At 35.3% G+C, this 20098-nt stretch overlaps 1 protein-coding gene and 1 long non-coding RNA gene across 4 annotated transcripts in view; one reads left to right on the top strand and one right to left on the bottom strand.

The window, feature by feature from the left end:
* Positions 1-1629: 1629 nt before the first annotated feature.
* slc25a42 (solute carrier family 25 member 42) overlaps positions 1630-20098 on the top strand; it is a 22235-nt gene continuing 3766 nt past the window's right edge. The window contains exons 1-8 of one of the 3 annotated variants that reach the window (XM_082173198.1): positions 1630-1861; positions 2004-2032; positions 8055-8208; positions 11680-11791; positions 14880-14905; positions 15574-15740; positions 16285-16401; positions 18574-18725. In XM_082173198.1, coding sequence (XP_082029324.1) covers positions 8113-8208; positions 11680-11791; positions 14880-14905; positions 15574-15740; positions 16285-16401; positions 18574-18725 — 670 coding nt within the window. In that variant the 5' untranslated portion in view covers positions 1630-1861; positions 2004-2032; positions 8055-8112. Of the gene's footprint in view, positions 1914-2003; positions 2033-8054; positions 8209-11679; positions 11792-14879; positions 14906-15573; positions 15741-16284; positions 16402-18573; positions 18726-20098 lie in introns of all 3 variants that reach the window. The other 2 variants (XM_082173199.1, XM_082173197.1) reach the window with 2 other exon arrangements.
* Positions 16434-18302, bottom strand: LOC309501261. Its single transcript, XR_014206827.1, has 2 exons — positions 17456-18302; positions 16434-17405 (listed from the first exon to the last, which is right to left on the bottom strand). It is a non-coding gene; the product is annotated as an uncharacterized lncRNA (long non-coding RNA).

Raw genomic sequence — 20098 nt, 5'->3', positions numbered from 1 at the left:
ATCCTTTGCACGGAAAAAGATGTAAAGGACCCCTGGTGGCCGATTCTTAAAAAAAAAAAATCTCAAACAGGCCCGCGATTTTCGTTCCGATTGGCCTCCATTAACCTGTGTTTTTCAAGATACGCGAATGTCCTCATAGACAATCACGGCACCTTGGACAAAGACACCACTTGACAGTTTTCAAGTCAATCGGACTGACTGTTGCGTAGCTATAGCCATTTTCGTGTTTTTTTTTCTTTTTCTTTCATTTTATAGCGCCATCAAGTGGCCAGTCGCTGCATCCTTTTCCATGTGACCACAGACCGAGTCCGTACATAGGTGTACCGAGTTTGGTGAAGTTATCTCATTCCGTTCAAGACGGATAGCCGTTTTAGTAAAAGTGGTCACGCCCACTTCGACCATTTTGGCGTCCCGTCGCGAATCGAAATTTCTACTTTTTTTGTTTACTATTGGCAATCAGACTCCTTAGAATCTTTCTGCGTTGGTTTTGGTTCCGATCGTGCAAAAAAAACTAGGACTGCAAAAGTAGGTTTTTCGAAAAATCCAAAATACCTGAAAATTTCGCCAAAGTTACGATCAAATCCACGTTTTGTTCGTTTTCAGCCAAGGATTCTAACGATATAAGACACTTGAGTACCTTTTAATAGTTAACTAAAACTAAAACAAAACCATAAATAACTTTTGTTACCTGAAATAAAATCACCATAAAAATAATATATTATAAATAAATTTCAATATTAAAATAACTTTCATTTCAGCTCATTCATTTCATTTCAGTTTGATTTAATTTAGTTTAACTTGATGTACTAAAATAACTAAAAAGTTTGATTAATATGTAATCTTAGTTATTTTAGAAATAATACTAGCTGAAATTAAAGTTATTTTAATATTTAATTTATTTCAGCTATATTTTATTTCATTTAGTTTAACTTGATGTACTAAAATAACTCAAATTAAATATTAAAATATTTTTCAGGTACTTTTATTTCATTTAGTTTAACTTGATGTACGAAAATAACTAAAACTTAAGTAAAAATAATAAAGACTACATAATTTTTTTAAAGTAATTAAAATGACAAAAATATACAACAAACTACTAACCCTTTTCTGCAAAAGAATAATGTTTCTTCAGTGCATTTAAATTAATAAAGTGCCACTATTATAGTACATCTGATCTGATATAAGAGTGTATTTTATGTATACCATGGTACTGTTCTCAATTACCATAGTAATTATATGCCACTTCCTGATAATACCATGGTACTGTTCTGAATACCATAGTAATTATATGCCACGCCCTGATAAGACCATGGTATCATCATGTCCAAATCATGTCCACGCCTTTCTCAGCATTACAGACTTTAACGTTGCAATCACGTGCTATCGGAAACTTCCTACTTTCCCACTTGTTAAGTCGTGATTACCAGCACGTCGCATGCTTTATTGTCGGAAAGAACGGGAAACATGATGACGGCAGGTTTATTCATGCCTATCTATCGGAAAAATCTTATTTATACCAAAATGAAGCATTGTTCTCTCTTAAACTTCAAACCCCACCCTCTCTAAAGTTTACCCGCTTTGACGCCCCTCGAGCGAGCCTATCCACGTCAAGCGCGCTCCCGTTCTGTACTACAACTCCCACAATGCACGCGGACTCGCCCTTCAACGCTCGCATGCTAGTGTGTGACAGCACAGCAGACGCGTGAAATGTGCAAGTAAACCAGCTCAAAGTCACAGCAGCAGCAGTAAAAGTGGAGTAAGATGTGTTTAACCAGCTTTCCCGCAGAACTGACTCGTGTGGTTTGACGCGAGCTTGTTTTTCTATGTCAGCGGATGGTGACTGGCTAACGTTACTGTTTATGTAAGTGGATGGTGACTGGAGTTTATCACTTCATCATATATTTGTGTATGAGGTCAGTAGTCCAACACACCATGGGAATGTTTGAGGAGACTGCTATCAGATTCCATTAAAGTTGGTGTTTTTGTTCTCGATCTTTCCGCAGAGCCACAACAGGTGCTGTCAGACTGTCAGGTAAGCCAGAAGCTCCATTGAAAATCTAATGCTAATAACAGTTGTTTTGCTAACTGGTTAAAAAGGCTAAAGCACTTTGATATTGACTTTGAGAATTGTGTCATGAGTTCATATCTGTGTCCGAGTAAATATTTAACAATGGACTATTTTCAGTTGACGTCGTTTTGCTAAACAAACAACGTAAACAATCCTGGTATGTTAGAGGACAATAGGCATTTATGATCTGTTTTGGTGTTGACAAGTGTTTTATTTGATGGATTTACATGTTCAGTGGTTGTAAATTAATCTGGATACGTTTCATAAACAAGCCTTTATGGTTCATTGGTGATGACAGGTATTTTGTATTTGAAGCTTTTACTTGGTAAGATATAATCCTTGGCTGATTTAGCAAAATAGACTAATGATTGATATGTTTCATAAAGAAGTATTATTATTTGGCTGATGTTGGCTAGTGTGTTGTATTTGATATCTGTTTTGAGTTTCCAACAAGAGAAATCTTATGTAATGTTTCATAAATAACACATGAAACTGGAGGAAAACAAAATTTGTGAGAAAAACAGTGTAAAAAAACAACAAGATTAAACCAAATAAATAATAAAAATAGTGATAAAATAAAATAAAAATGTTTCGAATGGAATAATCAACAATTGATTTTAATAAATAGCCAGTATAAAAAGTAGTAACAATGTATACATGAAAATGAATGCGGTATCAATTTTAGGTTTCCATGCACAAGAATGATCATATTTGGAATATGATCATATTCATCTTCGCATGTAAACATCAGTTTTTAAGCAATTTTTATGCATGCATTACTGTGTGCAGTTCAATATAAGATGTTTCTTGTGTTTATACCGTCGCCGTTTGTTAAACACTGTCGTTATTTTTGTTGGTTGTCTGTATTTTCGCTCTTTGCGAATCACAATAGGCTTTCAGTGTGTCTGTCATCTGATCCTCAGGGAACATAAAAGACTGGGATAGAGCGAGGCGAGCGGGAGGGGTGTTGGAAACAGTCCCACACTTCAACCCAATGAGAAAACAGATCAGTTGCTTTGGTGACCTAATCGTTAAAAAACCTTTTCACACTTGAGATCCTTTAACCCTGTGTCATTCATTTTTAACCCTGGGTTAACAATCCTAGGTTATCTTGCTAGTGTGATGCACTGTAAAAAAAAAGTAACTAAACATTTTCAGCTTACAGGAACTTTTGAGATGCACATACTAAGAAATATAAAATGAATCTACATAAAAAAAAAAAACCCATTTTAGATCAACAGAATCCCACAAATGTTGTTTTAAATTGAACTTTAATTAGTTCATGTTATATGATTATTGTTATTGTAAAGATTTGTGTCAATGTGCATCAAGTTGCATTGCATTTTGCATTGAAGTCCCCCTGTAGTCAATAGCCTAATTTTATCTTTGACCACCAAAATTACGTATTTAAAAGTTTTTTCCGTGAAAAAATTTCTTCATGCCTTAAAATATCTTGAATGTAACTTGACACCCTTGCCTCATTTAGTATGCACGGTTCTATGAATATGCAAATGAGCCCCGCCTCCACTCACTCACTCAGCTCAGAGATCCACTGGTTGACGATCACACGTTGATCTGATTGGTTACAAGGTAGTTTGTGACGTCAGAAACACCAGCGATTTCAAAGCGTGTGTTTGAGACTGTCTTTGGTTCACTGCAGTTTTAAGGAGGAAATACTCAGCAATGCTGTCGACTTATGAACTTACACATGCTTTGTCTTAAAGCGTATTAAAAACACCACATACACACATAAACAACATTAAAAGCTGGATTTTCACCACAGGGGGGCTTTTAAGATTTCTCAACAATTTGTAAGAACCGTGTGAAACATGGAAAGCTAAATGAGTTTACAGAAGATTAAAAATGACAGTTTCATGCATGACAATCTCAATTGTGAAATGTTGGTTAACCCAGGGTTTGAAAAGCTGTTAATCTGTAGCGTGAAAGACCTAATCGTGAATTACTAAAGTCACTCTGAATAGTCAGGTGTGATCGAGCGCGTGGGGGTTTAGTGTGTGTGTGTGTGTGTGTGTACTGAATGTGTGTCAGCGTGAAGGACCTTTCACACACTGATCTTCTGGCTCCAGTTCACCTCCACGCACAGAATAGACCTCATGTTTTCTCCTGTCTTAAACCCATTACCAAACACCCCCCATTTTGGCAAGTGGGGCGTAAATGACATGCCCAAAATAAAAAGTTTGCTGCTCATAATTAATTTGAATAGACACATAACCAACATATATTTAGAAAGTTAACACTTGAGAGTTTACAGTTCACGAATTACTCAGACTATTATTAATATGGAGATATATATAAATGCCTCGTTCATTCATATATAAGCTCAAACATAAAATGAAAATATTAATTAATATGTTTTTAAATGTATAAAAATAACATGTGTATGTGTGGTATAACAACTTATAAACACAATTAGGCTGAAGCCACAAGTCTGCTCATTCTTCATTTCAAATCTGAGGATGATATCTCAAAAATTATGCATTTTATGAAGCATATGAAGGCTAATGAGATGCTAATAAAATATTGTATTGCCCTTTAAACACACATTTGCAAGCGATTGTCTAATATCTGATCAATTCACGTTCTATTGTTCTCACTCGACGAACCTTTCACTCCTTAATTACTTAATCTTCATTATTCTTTTATTGTTATTCTTTTTTGTATTTTAGCCATTATTAGCCTTTATTATAGCCTTTATTACCACTTTCATCCCACACTACATTAATCCACCTATTATCTGAAATAATACACTTTTACTCAAAACTCACTTTAAACTACCATCGAGTGTTTGTATTAATCCGATCAAACCAGTAACGTGAGAGACAGAGCCTTGTTCTGAACGCTCTTCAGATTGCATAATTCAGTGAAACATGAATAGAAATGGTGTTAATAATTCTGTATGATGAAACATTTTGCAAACATGTGATGATAAATCAATATTTCTCCAAATACGCACACTTTTTGACTAAGAGCCCTAATGGATTCCCAACTATTCCTAATGTTTAAAGGAATAGTTCACCCAAAAATGTGAATTATCCCATAATTTCCTTGCCCGCAAGCCATCCTAGGTGTATGATTTTCTTCTTTTCATCAGTTATATTAATAATATCCTGGCTCTTCCCAGCTTTGTAATGGCATTGAATAGTGCCTGAGTTTTTGAAGCTTCAAAATACCCCACAGATATTTTTATACAGCATGTTAAAGTTGTCACTTTTTGAGGGTGAGCAAAAACGCACAGTTTTTGTGTCTGTCCCTTTAAATGCAAATGAACTGCTGCTCCCGGCACAGGGGGCGGAGCTTCAAGAGCTTGTGTCCTTTTACCTCACACACACATGCACTGAACATTTCAAACACTTTTACAACATGTAGACAACATTTCTGAATGGTTAGTTGATGAATGTATGTAGCTTATGTGAGTTATCTTCTAGTCATTGATTAGCATATTCTGTCTTGATAATCTATAAATCGTGTTCAGGGGGCGGGGTTTATGTAAATTCTAGGGTTGGTGATGTCACTAACCCGGGAGGAATGTGGTGTAGTCTCTACCAGCCGTTTGTTGTAGTCCTTAAAAAGTGATTTCTTTAAAAGCAAATATCTCCCTTTTCTTTGAACTTTGAGCGTCGTAACTTTACAGATGTTGTTTCTGCTCAAACAGCAACATTACACACTAACTAAAGCTAGAAAAGTCAAATCATAATCAACCACCCCTTTAATAATATCCTGGCTCTTCCCAGCTTTAATGGCATTGAATAGTGCCCGAGTTTTTGAAGCTCCAAAAAGCGCATTATTATCAATCATAAAAGTAGTCATTGACAACACCTTATAAACGTCGTCTTGATCACTTCTGTTATTATTGTGCTGCTAACGAGTGTCACAGAACCACTAGCAGAATAAATCATGCATAGATTACATTCAGAAGATTATATTAAGTTGTTTGCTATATTAAGCTGTGTTGCTCAGGCCTTGTTCGTCTCACAGGCTTCCAGGACCTTGAATAATTCAGCATTCGTGCTATTATTAGAGGTCCATCTGTGTGACCCTTTCAGATGTGATTCGATCCAGGCGCTTCTGGATTCCTGTCGGCATGTCACATATCAGCTCCTCTGACCTGCTTCTGCAAACCAATTCACTTTTTATTTGCTGAATGAGGGAATTTCATTTAATCAAAACTGTTCATTGAACACACATTAATTATTAATAATTCAGTATTTGCCATTTATGGTTATAATCTGTCTTGTGATGAAAATCTTGTGAATATGATTGATAATACACATAGATAATCACATAAAAAGACATGTCACTTCAAAATCAAAAGAAAAAATCTGATTGTATATTTTGCATAAACAAACTTTTTGTAGGATTATTTGCAAGATTTGCTTTTTTTTTGTGCAAAAAAAAAAAAGTGTAAAAGCTTTCACAAATTAGACCATGAATAACCCCAAAAGCTTGATTTATTTCTTCAGCAATATTAAATATCACTGAGTAATTAATATATGTCTGTATTATGTAACATGCGTTGCCATAATCAAAAATGTTCAATAATATTTCAAAATGATTTCCGTAATTTTGACAGAGAATAAACATTGTGTTTCCCAGCTTTAGAAACATTCCAGTAACGCTGCTGATATTAGAAGTGGAAAGAGGAGACGATGACATTTTAAAGCATCCGTGTGAAAACTAACCTGGAAAGAGACGTGAGGATTTGGGGAGAAAAATGAAAGATTCTTACTTGGTGCAGTGAATTATTCACGAGTTGTAATATAAATTAAGCAGAGCAGAGCACAGATGCCCAGTAAGATGCACCGATATTAAAATTATGACCCGATAATTCTGTATATTCGAAAGCCGATAAACGATATGTTGGCCGATAAATCTAAATCCAAATTTTATATAATTTTTTTGAGAGCCTGATTACAAAAGCAAAAGTCTCACCATGTCCCAAACACACAATGATAATGATGTTCTCATTATAATTTTATGTAGCCTATATGTGACCCTGGATCACGTCACCAGTCACATGTCACACGTCACATGGGTATATTTGTGGCAATAGCCAACAATACATTATATGGGTCAAAATTATACATTTTTCTTTTATGCCAAAAATCGTTAGGATATTAAGTAAAGATCATGTTCCATGAAGATATTTTGTACATTTCCTACTGTAACTATATAAAACATTTATTTGTGCGAGTGAATGCTGCACAATCGTGAACATTAATGGACAACTTTAAAGGAGATTTTCTCAATGTTTCGAATTTTTTTTTTTTTTTTTTTTTTTTTTCACCCTCAGATTCCAGATGTTCAATAGTTGTATCTCAGGCAAATATTGTCCTATCCTAACAAACCACACATCAATGGAGAGATTATGTATTCAGCTACAAATTATGTATAAATCTCAATTTAAAAAAATTGACCCATGTGACTGGTTTTGTGGTCCAGGGTCACATTATAACAAACTTATTTCAAGCATTTAAAACCATCATGTGTAACTGTGCGCATCTGAAGGGTCTCAACTGAAGGAAATAATACATTATTTATCAGCTTTAAGATATCAGCCAAATTTTCTTATCGAGCCGATAACATTAAAAATGAATATATCGTGCATCACTAATGCCTAGTATATGTTGTCTTTTTTCATACTGTTACAGCGAAATACAAAGAAAAAAAGAGAAAATAATCAGGAGGAATAGATTTCAGCGATTGCATTAATTACACATCACATTAAAATACCAAGCGGTACGTTATTCTCTTGAAGTCTGAACACGAGAACATGAAGGAAGTTTCACAGCTGACGGATCAGGAGTATTTGTAGCGCAACCTTATGTTTTGAAATGATTTGTTTCAGTCTTTTTGAGTTGAACTTAATCTTTGAGTTGACCGATCATCTAAAACGCAGTAGGCTTGTTAGGAAAAAGGTGGATATGATGTGATGCTACATTCTAATATTAATGTCGTGTCTCTCCAGGTGTGGTGTGAGTGTCAGCGTGTCAGCCGGCGAGCCCCCGGTGTGCTGGCGTGTATGAATGGATCAGGTTGGCATGGGTAATGCAGTTCAGGAGCGCCAGGGGGCGCTGGCACCGGGTGAAGTGCTGCCACGCCCAGCCGCCAGCCAATCAGAGGTAAGAGCACTCACTTCTGAACACGCCCACAGCAGAGAACAGCCAGTAAGATTGCACCATTTGGTTCCGACTGACTATTGGGTAATTTTGTCTTGGAGAGGATTTTCTTTTCTTTTCTTTTTCTTTTTTTTTTTTTTGTCCCCCTCACCTTGTTACTGTTCCAGGTCAAAAATGACCGGCCTACACTTTTTTTTTTGTATAAATCTCTCATTACACTATATTATCACCAAATATTGGATTCAGTCTTTTTTTGTCAACTTGATTTTTTTTATTAGATTTTTTTATTACAAGTTTTGACCAAAAAACATTATTTGTGGGTTATTTTGGCAATATTTAATAAAATGTATCTGTACAATCAGTTAACAATTTACAGTTCCATTTTGTAAAAAAATAAAAGTATTTAAATACAAACTTCCTGGTTAAACACTAAAGCCACAGTAGTGTGATGAACTGTGCAAATTTTTCCCATATTTTGTTGAATATTGACACATTTATCCACAAATAATGCCTTTTTCACTCAAAAAATAAATAAATACAATAAATACAAAACCTGTGCTAATTGAATGAAAACAATTTGACAAAAAACGATTGAATGCAATATTTGGTGATGATGAAGCATAATGAGAGATTTACAAGAAAGGCTGGTCATTTCTGACCGGGAACACCAAAGGTGTTGCAGGGTTTTCAACACAACACAAGGGTTACGTTTACATTTTAAATGTCTTGACTCGTCCTCATGTCGTTCTGAAGCCGTATGACTTTATCCGTGAGGATTCGGGCCTGTAAATGATGACAGAACTGTTGTATTTCTGTAGAAATAATTGCACATTAACCGTATCAATCCTCATTCATTGTGTTGTTAAAGAATGCAGAAGTAGAAACCGGTTTGTGAGGTGTTTCGGGCTGGCCTTTATTTCTGCAACAGGAAGAACAGAAGATTATATTGAAAGAGTCACAGTGTTTACCGTCTACAGGAAGTCAAACCACAAATGAATTACTCATAGTTGAGATTAACCCTGTAAAGCCTGACAAATGAAATAATAGTCTATTTTTTAAACAGTTTATTGAAACATTTGACAACATATGAAAACAGTCAAATGCATGTGTTTTTTGTTGATACATCAGCTTTTATGGCTCAGATAGTCTGATATAGTGACAATATGGAGGAATAAACAGCTCCGTTTTATTCAGAGGCTCAAACTTAGCAAAAATATGCAATTTAGTGCAGATATTTGTATGTACAAAACATTATGAAATGCTGATGCTTGTAATGTTAAAAAATGAGGTCTTTATAACATCATGACAAGATACTTGCATAAAATGCGCATAAATATCAGTTGTCACTCTATATCTCCCAATGTCTTAGTCAGATGATATTTAAATGCTTAGTTTTATGATCAAAACACTATTTTTAAAGCATATTTTGTTCATCTCTCCATCATTGTATTGCATTACATTTAATGATTGAGAGATGAACAAATAAACCCTCCTCAAAAGTCTGATGATCATATTTAAGACTCACATTTTAACATGATATTTCTAATAAATGATGTATGGATAATCAAGTAAACCGAAGTTGCTTCAGTCCAGCAAGTGTTCATCTTAAAAACATTACTGACAATATCAAAGTTTTTAAGTTTATTCTATTAAATCATTAAAGATTTGACAGAAAAAAGGACACGTGAACCACGAGCTGAAGGTGGACGTTTTTACAATTATATTTTAAAGGCTTTTACTTGCTAAAAAAGTATGAGCTGTCAATCAGATGACAGAAGGACTGCTGTAGATTGTGTGCAACAGGTTTTTAATCAAAGTTTTGATCATTTTGAGGCCTTCGAAATTTGCATAGTAGGGTTAAGATGGCATGCAAGAAAACACTTTAACATCTAATACCCGTTTAAATGGACGGATTGGCCATTATATCAGTGGAAAGTGTGTGACCTCATCATCTATTTACAAGCTGACTGAGAGCTTCAGTCATGAGTTCAGCTTTCCATCAATGATCTTGGGATCAAATGTCTGTTGGAAGAAAGTTCCTCGTCGTCTCGATCTCTAGATAACCGAAGTGTTTTCTTTAACCGGTGACTCTTCTCTCTCGGCTCCTGTAGAGTCACTGTGTGCTTAAATGTTTAATGTAGTCCTGTTCCTGTCTTCTGATTGGTCAATCCAGTGTTCCAGCAGTGATGTAGTACCAGCTCATGTGTAATGCAATAAAGTAACATTTGTAATGAACATTTAATATTTGTATCATGTTATGAATGTTTTATAATAACAATAAGACATGTGAATATATTGACTGAAGTGTTGAGAGAGAATATTATAATTCTATTTTTATTTAATCTACGATTATCCAGAAATGTGGGACGATTTCATACTCAAAATAATGTCATCCACTTTTATATTTAGAATAAGAGTCGGTTTCTATTTCAGTTAGCTGTTATTATAGTTATTATCATGACCCTCATTCATTATTTTGCATGATATTTTTGTTTTTATTTCCATGTGGGCTGTTGATCGTCTCGTTTACAGTAAATCCCATCAGCCATCTCAGTGTTTTACGAGGGTTCACAGGTTAAAGTCTCTGGATTAAACCAAAATTACATTATGGCTGAGTGCAATTCACTCAAATATCAAATATTGCCTTTTAGTCAGTTTTATATTTTTTTAAGTAATATTAATAATGTTTTTTTAGCCATATTGATATATAATCACAAAACTTTGGCCAATTGTGCAGCTCTAAACACAATTACAACTGCATTTTGCCAAAATTGCCATAGTATGGGATGAAATTAGTCTCAAAATTATTAACAAATGCATGCACAATTATCCATGAGCTTTATACGATACATTTGCAATATTTATAAAGCTCATGGATAATTGTGCATGCATTTGTTAATAATTTTGAGACTAATTTCATCCCATACCCTAGTCTGTCTGTAGCATGTGGAGAACCTTTTTAATTGCTTCTATAAGGGACGTGATAATGTTGGATCCTTCATATAATGATGAACAGGGCGGATGAATCTGTAGTCTGTAGTCGTTCAGTCGTTCGGCATGCTGGGACTTGAGGTTTGATAAATAAGGTATTCAGACAATTATTCAGGTCATGAGTTTGTGTGTGGAAACGGATTAAGAGCGTGAATATAAACCTGTTCTGCTTTATAAAGATTAGAGGGAAGGCTTGAGTCCTTCCCAGAAGCCTCAGTATGTGGTCATGCCTGGACATGTTTACTCCCATCACATTCTTACTGATTAACACTGGGTGTGTTTAACTATTAGAAAATGTGGATTGAGGTATTTATTTGGTTATAAGTGAAAATATTCATGAATCATAACTTCATAACTGTGTGTGTGTGTGTGTGTGTGTGTGTGTGTGTGTGTGTGTGTGTGTGTGTGTGTGTGTGTGTGTGTGTGTGTGTGTGTGTGTGTGTGTGTGTGTGTGTGTGTGTGTGTGTGTGTGTGTGTGTGTAGGGTTTTAAACAGGGCCGGTCGGTCTTGAACTCTCTGCTCTCGGGGGCGTTTGCAGGAGCCGTGGCTAAAACCGCTGTCGCCCCACTGGATCGAACCAAGATTATCTTCCAAGGCAAGAACAACTCTTATTAACCTTCCCTGAGTGACTGACTACACATTAGCAGGGCACTGAAGTATTTTAAACACTTAAAATATACACTTAAGCCGGGTGCACACTGTTCGATTTATTATCATCCTTTACGATTGTTGCTGGTCAGACTGTACGAACATGATCCTCGCTGTAAGCCATGTCACACTGTAAGATCTCAGTTATCATTAATGTCACACTGTAAGATCTCAGTTAGGGGTGGGCGATATGGTAAAAATATAATATCACGATTTTTTTCAGGAAAATCACGATTAACGATTTTATCACGATTCTTTTTTATGTTGGTTTTACTATTTTGTGACTGAGCATTACAGCCAAACTAATGTCCATATTTTAAAAACAAAGCCTTAGGTAACAAAATATAAAATAAAAAAGAATGGCAGACGGGCGAAGATAAAAAAATATTTGTCATTATTTTCTTTGTTATTAAATATTAAGATCAAAGATACACATTACACACACAACTTAATATACAAATTAAATAAACAGTGCTTTGTTTTCAGCTACAGTAGGTGTATTTAACAGTAGCATTGAAGAAAGTAATTAAATGAACAAATATGAAAATAAAACAAAACATAGACTTCACTGTATAAATTATAAATTGATACTTATTAAAGCTACTATTAAAGTTATCAGTCAAGAGCAGTGAGTGATTTTCTCTTTGCATTTTGTTGTTTTATTAACATTAAAGGGATAGTTCTCCTAAAAATTCAAATTGTCATAATTTACTCTCTCAAGTTGTTTTAAACTCGAATAAGTTTCTTTCTTCTGTTGAAAATAAAAGTTATTTGGAAGAATGTGACTTCCATAGTATATGTTTCTCCTATGGAAGTCAATGGGGACCAGCTACTGTTTGGATAGCCACATTCTTCAAAATATTAATATTAGAAAAATATTAGAAAATATTACAAGTAAATTAATACAGGCTTGGAACAACATTATAGTGCGTAAATAATGAGATCATTTTATGTTTGGGTGAACTATTCCTTTAAGGACAAACGGCAGCGTGTATACTATTACTACTGTCTCTTTAAGAGCTGCACTCGACGCGTCTTTTATACACGCATTTGACAAGCAGATTTTCTCTCAATTTTCTCAAGTTTGCTTTCACTTTAGACATCACCGACTTTGTTTATGTAAACCTTGTGTGTATTTGACAGTATTAGCACAATAAGACTCGAAAGATAACCTAGACCAGTATTCAGGCGCTGGTAGACAGGCTTTTAGTGCATGTGAGCTTCGCATGTACGCGCTGAGAAACGCACATGTTAGAACAGCGCATCAGCACGCGAATTAAATGTTTAACCGACAAGGCATTAAAGCACATGCAAATTATGAACTTTTGTGAACTGTAGTGTCCCGTTCCGCTGCGTTAACATTTGATCTGAATATACGTCGCGTTGTTCAGTATGTTGGGACAGAGGCGCCAGAACATCAACTGAGAATGCGCGATACTACGATATTTCTTCAAAAGCAGATCGTGGAGACATTTTAATCGTCCACGATCAAAAATCGTCATATCGCACACCCCTAATCTCAGTTATCATTAATGTCACTCTGTAAGATCTCAGTTATCATTAATGTCACTCTGTAAGATCTCAGTTATCATTAATGTCACACTGTAAGATCTCAGTTATCATTAATGTCACACTGTAAGATCTCAGTTCTCATTAATGTCACACTGTAAGATCTCAGTTATCATTAATGTCACTCTGTAAGATCTCAGTTATCATTAATGTCACACTGTAAGATCTCAGTTATCATTAATGTCACTCTGTAAGATCTCAGTTATCATTAATGTCACTCTGTAAGATCTCAGTTATCATTAATGTCACACTGTAAGATCTCAGTTATCATTAATGTCACTCTGTAAGATCTCAGTTATCATTAATGTCACACTGTAAGATCTCAGTTATCATTAATGTCACTCTGTAAGATCTCAGTTATCATTAATGTCACACTGTAAGATCTCAGTTATCATTAATGTCACTCTGTAAGATCTCAGTTATCATTAATGTCACACTGTAAGATCTCAGTTCTCATTAATGTCACACTGTAAGATCTCAGTTCTCATTAATGTCACACTGTAAGATCTCAGTTCTCATTAATGTCACACTGTAAGATCTCAGTTCTCATTAATGTCACACTGTAAGATCTCAGTTCTCATTAATGTCACACTGTAAGATCTCAGTTCTCATTAATGTCACACTGTAAGATCTCAGTTATCATTAATGTCACACTGTAAGATCTCAGTTATCATTAATGTCACCCGTGTGAACTTGAGGAGAACTGACTTTATACGTCCACCTAACGGGTGCAAACTTGTCACCTTTCACCGAAAATGGGTCATTTGTGTGATTCATGTAAGATCCGATGAGTTCGGGTCAATTATAACGTGCAATTGAAAATGCAATGCGCCAACCAACTTCCCAAATCTGTAATGAGAATTGTTTATAGATCTGTTGTCAGCAAAAGTGAAGCTTTAAAATTCCGAAAATTCCCCCCAAAAATCTACAAGTTCCGCCCAAAATAAAAGCCTTATTTGAAAACAGTGTTTATTAGTGTAATTTTACTGTAAAATTATTTAATTAAATAATATATTTTACAGTGCAGTGGTATTATTACTATAGTAATGTATTTCTTTATTGTTTTGTTTAATTTTTATAACTTATAAATAATATTTAATAAAAACAATCATCATAAAATAATAATAGCTATTATTATTATTGCATAGTCATATTGAATGGGTTCCTTAAAAACAACTAAATAAAAAAAAAAAATTTTTAAACTCTAAAAGATTATTTATTTATTTTTACCCTTTTATCTTTATACTATAAACGTAAATCCACATTTTAAAGTTGAAATCCAGGCATTTTGAAGAATGACGATGTATGAATAATACCCTAATTTTGTAAATAAACCTTGTAGTTGCACAATAAATGTTTCACAGGAATTCATATTCGTGCTTTATTTCTTGTTTATTTATTGCTGAATAGCTTTTTTTTTTTTTTAAGTGAAACTCTAAATATTTCTCTTCATCTCCTCATTTCAGTGTCGTCGAATAGATTCTCTGCTAAGGTGAGTGTTTTAATTTTACTTTAAAAGTTTGATGTATCTGTCAGTCTGCAGATGACTTCATATATTTTGTGATGAATGCCATGTTTGTATTCCTGTAGCTCAAACAGTAGATCAGGCCGCTTGCAACACCAACGTCATGGGTTCGATTTCCTAGGAATGTATGAACTGATATACTTGAATAATACTTGTAAGTCACTTTGAATAAAATACATATATGTGACCCTGGACCACAAAACCAGTAACATGGGTAATTTTTTTTCAAATTGAGATTTATATATCATCTGTAAGCTGAATAAATAATCTTTTCATTGATGTATGGTTTGTTAGGATAGGACAATATTTGTCCGACTATGAAAATCTGGAATCTGAGGGTGCAAAAAAATCTAAACATTGAGTAAATCTCCTTTAAAGTTGTCCATTTATGTTCACGATTGTGCTGCATTCACTCACAAAAATAAATGTTTTATATATTTATGGTAGGAAATGTACAAAATATCTTCATGGAACATGATCTTTACTTAATATCCTAATGATTTTTGGCATAAAAGAAAAATCTATCATTTTGACCCATACAATGTATTGTTGGCTATTGCCACAAATATACCCGTGCGACTCGTGACTGGTGACGTGATCCAGGGTCACAAATCTATACATTTTGTCATTTCCAGGAGGCGTACAGGTTAATTTACCGCACATATCTCAAGGATGGCTTCTTCAGTCTGTGGAGGGGAAACTCGGCCACTATGGTGCGCGTTATTCCATACGCTGCCATCCAGTTCTGCGCACATGAACAATACAAGAGGATTCTGGGACAGCATTACGGCTTCCAGGGCAAGTGAGTCACTGGTGCTTCACCACTGCACATTTACATGGGCATTTACATTTATTTGTTTATTAACACCAAAACGACTTACAAATGAGAAGTTAAACAAACATACAATCCTCCAACACGATCCGGGGCGCCATTCAAATAAACCATCCACTTGTTTCTGATGCTGGGATCATTCTGGAGTCTACAGAAATGAGCTGGACGAGCAAAGCGAATGTTCCTTACGCTTTCATTTGCTCTTCCATTTGTCCTGTTATCGACAGACTCGATCGTGTGGACAGAAAGTGAACGCGCATCTGTATCCAGTGTAGACAGCGGCATTCATTATAATGCTTTTGACACGACTCAACGCTCATATCCAGTGTACGCAAATGACAGACTAGACTGAAGCTAGGTGTGTGCAAGGGTGGGCGGGGCCTATGGTGTGATGATGTAAATCTATTGGTTGATGTCTTGCTCTGGAGGCATTCATATCCACAGATCCCATAATATCCAAACAAGCCGTTTTTGGATGAATTATATTTAATGGTGAAAGTGTCCTGTTTTCCAGAGCTCTACCGCCTGTGCCGCGGCTGCTGGCGGGTTCGATGGCGGGAACAACGGCTGCCATGATCACGTACCCACTGGACATGGTCCGCGCACGCATGGCCGTCACACCCAAGGAAATGTAAGACCTTTCATCCATCTATCTTAAGGGGAAAAAAATTTAATGAAATGTTCTCATCATGTACTCGCCCTCATGCCATCCCCGATGTATATGACTTTCTTTCTTCAGATAAATACAAACTAAGTTTTTTTTAGGAAAATAATCCATCTCCGTGAGTCCATATAATGCCATTGAATACCATAATGCCATTGCTTGAAAAATCCAGACTAACCCACTGGATGAATCAATGCCTTCTGAAGACAAACGCTAGGTGTGTGTAACAAAAATACTAGTATTTTTAACTTTTTTAACCATAAATTAATGCTTCTGGTCAATTTTTTTTTTATATAGAAAAATATTAATATTTCAAGAAAATATTACAAGCACGCATCTTTTAGAAATCTAGAGTATTTCCAACAAAAGTACATTAAACAAGTTCAATCATTCTTGAACAGTGAAATATTCTCATATGGCACAAATTGGAAAGAATGAAACCAAGAAATGAAAAAATCAAACGAACAAAAACACCCTCAGCAAAACGGGTCTCAATCAGGGTGCATTAAAAAAGAATCATTTCTTTTATCAATTATTTTCAATTATTCTTAGTGATTTGATTAAATATTCTACTTCACATAATAAATCTATAAAAGTTGGTATTTTCTTAAGAAACTCTTTGTGAAAATAACGGATACTAAAGTTAACAGTAGATTATAAAGATTTGTTTTGGGTTTTCAAAAAGACAAATAACATCCTTAAAGCGTAAATTACAGTTCATATTAACTTTAGAAAAACAATAAGAGCTCAAATCAGTCCAGAAAAGTGCTGAAACATAAGATAATAAATCAAATGACAAATGTCTTCACTTTCATTCTTGCTTCTGATCTACTGTCATATGAGCAATCATACAGGTGACCCAAACGTCACAACATGTAGGACAGTAGACCAGGGGCCTGTACCATGATGGTAGTTGAACAAACTCAGGGTTACGGGATTAGTTTCGAGTTGACAAAACCAAACCAATCCAACTAGGCTTTGTATGGAACCATGATGCTGATCATCAACTTTCTCTGTCAACTCAGGCTTTGATCCTGAGTTTAGGAGTTTAGGTGTGACATCAGTAGCGAACAGCCAATCACATGCTGAGAAAGAGTGAAACTTGGGATTCATTTATTGTGAGAGAAGCAGCGGGATTCACTTCTCTCTTCTGCAGAATATTACGAGATTTAACAAATATTAGGAATTTAAACTAATTTACACAGCAATAAGAAAATGGCTGTCTATGAAAGAGGACACCTAAAAGAAAAATTCTTGCTATATCAGTGCAAGTAAAAGTTTTGAAGTTAGTTTATACATTTGAATTGAAGTCATTCATTTGAAGAATTGAATTGAATACGGTTCACATGAAGTCATTTTATAGCTTAATCTATTGATTCTAAAGCGTATTTATATTATCTTTATATATTTATTCCTTTAAACTGTGCGTAATGATTGATCAACTAAAATTCTATGTGTGATTGATTAATAATAACATAAATAATATCTAAATCATACAAAATTATTATTCTAAATAAGTGTTACTAAAAGCCAGATGATTTTCTCTATAAAAATCATTTGCTATGTAGTGACCTTTCATTTGGAGCAGAAACAGGTGGAGTGACTTTATCCTTTGCTCACAGCTGATTGGTCCAATTTCAGTTTGAGATCTCTTACCTGGAACATAACCTGACCCGGACCAGGTTAGCCGTGGAGCGTGAGTTACTATGGCGATGAACACTGCTAAAAGCCAAACCACTTTCATGGTGCCTAAAACCCAGGGTTGGTGCAAACTAAACTGAAACATACCTGGCTATCCTCCGAAACCGACTTCATGGTACAGGCCCCAGAAGCATTGATTTATAGTTAAAAAAAGTATTTTTCTTAAAAGTATTTAAAAAAGTCGAAAAATTGAGGCATGAGGTTTCCGCCCGGCGACAACGATGACATCCAGGTTTTCCAAGACTGTGGGAATCCTGGTTCTTTAAAGACAAACATTTGTTTAGGGAGTGAATTACAATTAGAAACATCTTGATTTTCAGATGTTTTTCAGTGCTTGTTTTGTCATCGTGAGGCGTCCTTGGAAGTTTGCTAAGGCAACACCTGCTGTAAAGAAACGTGAGTGTGATGTCAGTGTGTGATGATGTCATTGGTCCTCAGGTACAGTAACATCATGCACGTGTTCGTGCGCATCTCTCGCGAGGAGGGGCTGAAGACGATCTACAGGGGCTTCACTCCCACCATCCTCGGCGTCGTGCCGTACGCAGGAATCAGTTTCTTTACATACGAGACACTGAAGAAAGTTCACGCAGGTAGTGTGTGTGTGTGTGTGTGTGTGTGTGTGTGTGTGTGTGTGTGTGTGTGTGTGTGTGTGTGTGTGTGTGTGTGTGTGTGTGTGTGTGTGTGTGTGTGTGTGTGTGTGTGTGTGTGTGTGTGTGTGTGTGTGTGTGTGTGTGTGTGTGTGTGTGTGTGTGTGTGTGTGTGTGTGTGTGTGTGTGATTCAGTGTTATTATAGCGTTTCCATTCTGTTTTTTATTTGTTGTCTAAGTTTCAGTGTCATTTTTAGTTTCAAATTGTTGACTGCTTTTAGTTCAGTTTTTGTGGTAACTCTTTACATAAAGGTCTCATTTGTTAAAGTCCCCCTGTAGTCAATAATTTTATCCCTTAAAACTAATTTTTGATCACCAAAATAGTTTTTTCCTTGAAAACTATTTCTTCATGCCTTAAAATTATACCTTAAAATAGCTGAAACTCGACACCCTTGCCTCATTTAGTATGCGCGGTTCTATGAATATGCAAATTCACCCCGCCTCCACTCACTCGCTCAGCTCAGAGATCCACTGGTTGACGATCACACGTTGATCTGATTGGTTACAAGGTAGTTTGTGACGTCAGAAACACCAGCGATTTCAAAGCGTGTGTTTGAGACTGTCTTTGGTTCACTGCAGTTTTAAGGAGGAAATACTCAGCAATGCTGTCGACTTATGAACTTACACATGGTTTGTCTTAAAGCGTATTAAAAACACCACATAGACACATAAACAACTTGATTTTCACCACAAGGGGGACTTTAATATTAGTTCATGTATTAACTAACATGAATCAACAGCGAGCAATATATTTATTAGTTAATATACATTCAACTGTTCATTGTTTGTTAATGTTAGTTCACAATGCATAAACTGTTAACTTTTGATTTTAAAGAACAAATTAGTCAAATATTGAGATTATCTTTAACTTTAAGATTAATAAATGCTTTAGATGTATTGTTCATATGTTAACTAATATAGTTAATGTTAACCTTGTTGTAAAGTGTTACCTTTTTATTTTCTTGAACCAGAAAACCCGGTAATACTTTACAACAAGGTCCCATTAGTTAATGCATCAACTATATGGGTTTCATAACCCTCGTTAACTGGTCTTAACTATTAATGCTTATATCTCCTAAATGCAAATTTTGCCATTGTTTTGGAACACACCAGCTTATTCATAACCTTAAGGCTAACATATTCATACTAAAAGCTAAAATACTGACATTTTGATTCCAGAGGGCCTTTAAGACAACTCAAACATGCATTTTAAGCCTTGTCTGTGAAACCGGGGGTTTGTTTTATTATGTTCTCTGTCTCCTAACCCTCAGTAACTGGTGTCTCTTCTCTCTGTGTTTCAGAGCATATGTTGAAAT

The sequence above is a fragment of the Leuciscus leuciscus genome (genome assembly GCF_965113295.1).
Source record: "Leuciscus leuciscus genome assembly, chromosome: 6".
Classification (NCBI taxonomy): Eukaryota; Metazoa; Chordata; class Actinopteri; order Cypriniformes; family Leuciscidae; genus Leuciscus; species Leuciscus leuciscus.
This window is presented reverse-complemented; position numbering and strand designations above follow the sequence as displayed.